At 43.9% G+C, this 4189-nt stretch overlaps 1 protein-coding gene across 1 annotated transcript in view; it reads left to right on the top strand.

The window, feature by feature from the left end:
• The first annotated feature begins 3455 nt into the window (after positions 1–3455).
• itpr3 (inositol 1,4,5-trisphosphate receptor, type 3) overlaps positions 3456–4189 on the top strand; it is a 44025-nt gene continuing 43291 nt past the window's right edge. The window contains exons 1-2 of the mRNA XM_083894795.1: positions 3456–3497; positions 3628–3837. Of these exons, the coding sequence (XP_083750921.1) occupies positions 3746–3837 (92 nt within the window). The 5' untranslated portion in view covers positions 3456–3497; positions 3628–3745. The remainder of the gene's footprint in view (positions 3498–3627; positions 3838–4189) is intronic.

Below are 4189 nucleotides of genomic sequence, written 5' to 3'. Positions count from 1 at the left end.
ACACACACACACACGGCCCTTATATGGCTGAGAGAAAGTCTGTGGAAAATGTTTCAAAGCATGAAATATAAATCCACATAAATCCACTCACATCAGAGTTAATCCACATTAAACTGGTCTGGTCTGGTCTGGTCTGGTCCTGGGTTCCTCAGATTCAGTGGTTCTCAAACTTGCAGAGACGGAACCATCCTTTTTAGCCTTTAGCTTAAACAAAAGTATAAACAAGTCCATCAAACCGTCAGTTTAAGTCTACGATATCTACGTCACACGTTCACGTCTTTATTTTCACTGTTAGACAGACTTTTCCAACAGGAAACTGAAGTTTGTAAACCACTCACTCTCCCACACCAAAGTCCATAGAGAAAATCGGTGATTTTAACATCACAGCACACAGGAGTTGTTGATCCACTGCTGCCTCCATCACTAACTTCAAATGTCTTATTTTGTGAATTCGGCATTTGAAGTCCATCGTCCGTTCAGATTGACCTCAGTGACACAAAGTGACCACACGAGGCAGCAGCAGACCAGCAGCTCCTCTGTCCCCGCGAGCTAAAATCACTGATTTTCTCTCTGGACTTTGGTGTGGGAGAGTGAGTGGTTTACAAACTTCAGTTTCCTGTCGGAAAAGTCTGTCTAACAGTGAAGATAAAGACGTGAACGTGTGGCACAGATATCGTAGTAGACTTAAATTTGTTTTTCAAAGTTTTTTCCGCACTCAGGTCGGTTCTCAGCAGCAGGGGGCGCTGACAGCACAGTTACATACAACAACCATGCATGCAACGGAACTGACCCTTTAAGAAAGGATGTGGGGGCCTTGTCTGTGTCCAGAATTTCAGAGCAAACCCACTGTTGGCCTGTTTTATCCATCGCCACGGAAACCACTGCCCACCGAATCCATGGTAACACACACACACACACACACATACAGTGTGTGTGAGTTTTCTATGTCTATGAGGACCTCTGTGCTCAAACTTTGACGGATCATCCATCGGGGTCAAAGGAGCTCATTCTAGCGTTTTCCTTGTGGGGACCAGGCATAATGTCCCCACAAGGACAGACAAAAGCACACAAAAGGTGGTTTAACAGGGGGTGGTCCTCACAAGCATAGAGAGACAAGAGTACACACACACACACACAGGACTGGTGGAGTGGACAGACTACTAATTACAAAGCAATTGTTGTCTTGTTGTTGTTGATTCTGGTGAACTTGAATATGTATGAATGAATGAATGATGATGTGTCACAGTCACATGGTGCAGTGGTTACAAACCAGGAAGTAGAATGTGAACTTTAAGCTCAAGATAAAACAAGATGTTACAGCTTCACAGTGAACATGACAGTCATGTGGGCGTCGCCCTCGTGTGTGTGTGTGTGTGTGTGTGTGTGTGTGTGTGTGTGTGTGTGTGTGCGTGCGTGCGTGCGTGCGTGCGTGCGTGCGTGCGTGCGTGTGTGTGTGGACTCATGCTGACTGGATTTCCTGTTGTAACTGTTAAAGCAGCAGGTTTTTGTGACTCAGTAAACGCCTTCATCTTGTTGTTGTCATTGTGGTCTCGCACACACACACACACAGACTCACACACACACACAGACTCACACACGCAGACTCACACACACAAACGCACAGACTCACACACACACAGACACAGACACAGACTCTCTCACACACACAGACTCACACACACACACACACACACACACACACACACACACACACACACACACACACACACACACACACACACAGAAGATGAAGAAAAAAAAAACATTTTTAACCCTTTAAAGTTGTGTGGACAAAATGTCCTCTCACTTCTTGTAGGTTTTAATTTTTTTGCTCCTCACAAAGATGCACATACATGTTCACACACACACACACACACAGCTTCATGTACACAATTGTACATAAACTCGAGATTAATATCAAACCTTCACTGATTCTATTCCTCTTAATCAATAAATACCGATATATTATGATCGAGATGTTTCACAATAAACCCACGTAGTCTCCCTTTAACGACATGATATGACAACGTATATAAATATAACCAATTATAATAAAAGATGATGTTTACTGTGATGTTTTATGATTCTGTAATTGTGTTTGTCAGTAATTCTGTTCAATGAGATTCTTATTAAATAGATTTTCAGCCTCAATTCAAATAAATAAATGTTCTAAAAATATAACACACAGGGCCGGCCCAAGCCTCCATGGGGCCCCAAGCAAAATTAGATTTTGGGGCCCTCTGTTACCAATAATAAGGATTATTGATCATTCACACACCAACTGTACTAAAGGTATATGAATACGAATACACTTGTAAAACTAAATGTGAGAACTTTATGTTGCATGGAAGCAGACACCAGATTTGCAAACTTACAGAGAAATCTTTATATTAATATTTGGCAAAATCAGTAACTCCCCCTACTGGCGACACAGAGAATCAATACAGTTTATAAATAAAATATTAAGATATTAAGGTGTGAAAATCTAAAAATGTGCACAATCTTTGGGGGGGATTCAAAATATACTCCTGTTATACAAAGATTCTTTTATTACTATTTATTACTTTTATATGTAAAAAAAACACAGCATTAAATAAAATAAACAAATAAGTTAAATAATCACATCTGACAACTACTGAAAAAGCTTTGGTAAAAATGTGGAGAAAAACTCTAAATAAACTACAGCAATCTAAACTTTTAATAATTTATTTTTCTAGTTAATTACTCTTGGGGGCCCTCTAGTGGTCACGGGGCCCTAAGCAGCGGCTTAGGTCGCTTAGGCCTTGGACCGGCCCTGATAACACATTATTATTGAGGCATAAACATGTAAAAAACGACTGTCTTTGTTAGATCAGAGAAATTCACAGAGACACTCGTCGTTCCACTCACTCTCACACACCAAAGTCCATAGAGGAAATCAGTGATTTTAGCCACTGCTGCCTCATGTGGTCACTTTGTGTCACTGAGGTTAATCTGAATGAAGGATTTCAAACGCCAAAATCGCAAAATAAGACGTTTGAACTCAGTGATAGAGGCAGCAGTGGATCAACAACTCCTGTGGACTTTGGTGTGGGAGAGTGAGTGAGTGAGTTTATAAGCGGAAGCTGGAGTTGTGTTATTGTTCAGGTAAATAAAGGGGGCGGGGCTTATAAACCTGCCTGTGCACGCTACTGCTTGTATTTCCCGCTCTGTGTGTGTGTGTGTGGGGGGGGGGGGGGGGGGGGGTTTGTGTGTGTGTGTGTGTGTTTTGACTCACTTCCTGGTTTTTATCGCCGGAGTCTTCGGCGGTAGCGCGCGCGCGCGCACGTCCCCGCTTACACTTTTACTCTCTCTCTCTCGCGCGCGCGCGCACACACACTCTCGAGGACTTCTTCGTACACTGATCAGCTGTGTGTGTGTTTGTGTGTGTAGTTTGTGTAGTTTATGTAGTGTGTGTGTGTGTGTGTGTGTGTGTGTTTTCCTGTAGAACCCGGCAGTGAAGACGCGTCTGTCTGCAGGTGAGAGACACGAGACTCTGCTGAGAGTTTCTACTGAGACACGGAGGACACGGAGGACACAGACAGACAGACAGAGGACAGAGTGTGTCTCTGTCTCACCGTGACTTTACTCCTGAGTCTTTTTACGCAGAAGGTGGACAACCAGAGGACCGAAGGAGGACAACCTGAGGACCGACAGAGACCGAAGGAGGACAGCGTGGCTGTCCCAGGCTGTGGATTCGTCTCGGGGACACTGATCCGGGACCAAGATGTCGGACTCTGCCTCCAGTTTTCTCCACATTGGAGACATCGTGTCTCTTTACGCAGAAGGATCAGTCAACGGCTTCATCAGTACTCTGGGGTGAGTCCCTGTCTGTCCCTGTCTGTCCTCACTACCTGTCTGTCTGCTGTGTGTCCAACTCACATCCTCTGTGTTTGTCTCACCTGTCTGTTGTCTTAGTCTCTGTCAGTGATGTCCTCTGTCCTCTAACTTTAGCAGTCTGAGCCTGTTTCTCACTGTGTCCTCTGTTGTGGACATCACTGATGTGAGTGTCTCACAGTCAGAGCTTCATTGAAGAGACAACAAAAATATTGTTTAATATGAGTGGACATGTGTCCTCATGTCAGCTGGTTTGTGTAGACAGTGGACATGTGTCCACATGTGTCCTCATGTCAGCTGGTTTGTTTAGACAGTGGACATGTGTCCACATGTG

Source organism: Microchirus variegatus, assembly GCF_963457635.1.
Source record: "Microchirus variegatus genome assembly, chromosome: 9".
Taxonomy (NCBI): domain Eukaryota; kingdom Metazoa; phylum Chordata; class Actinopteri; order Pleuronectiformes; family Soleidae; genus Microchirus; species Microchirus variegatus.
This window is presented reverse-complemented; position numbering and strand designations above follow the sequence as displayed.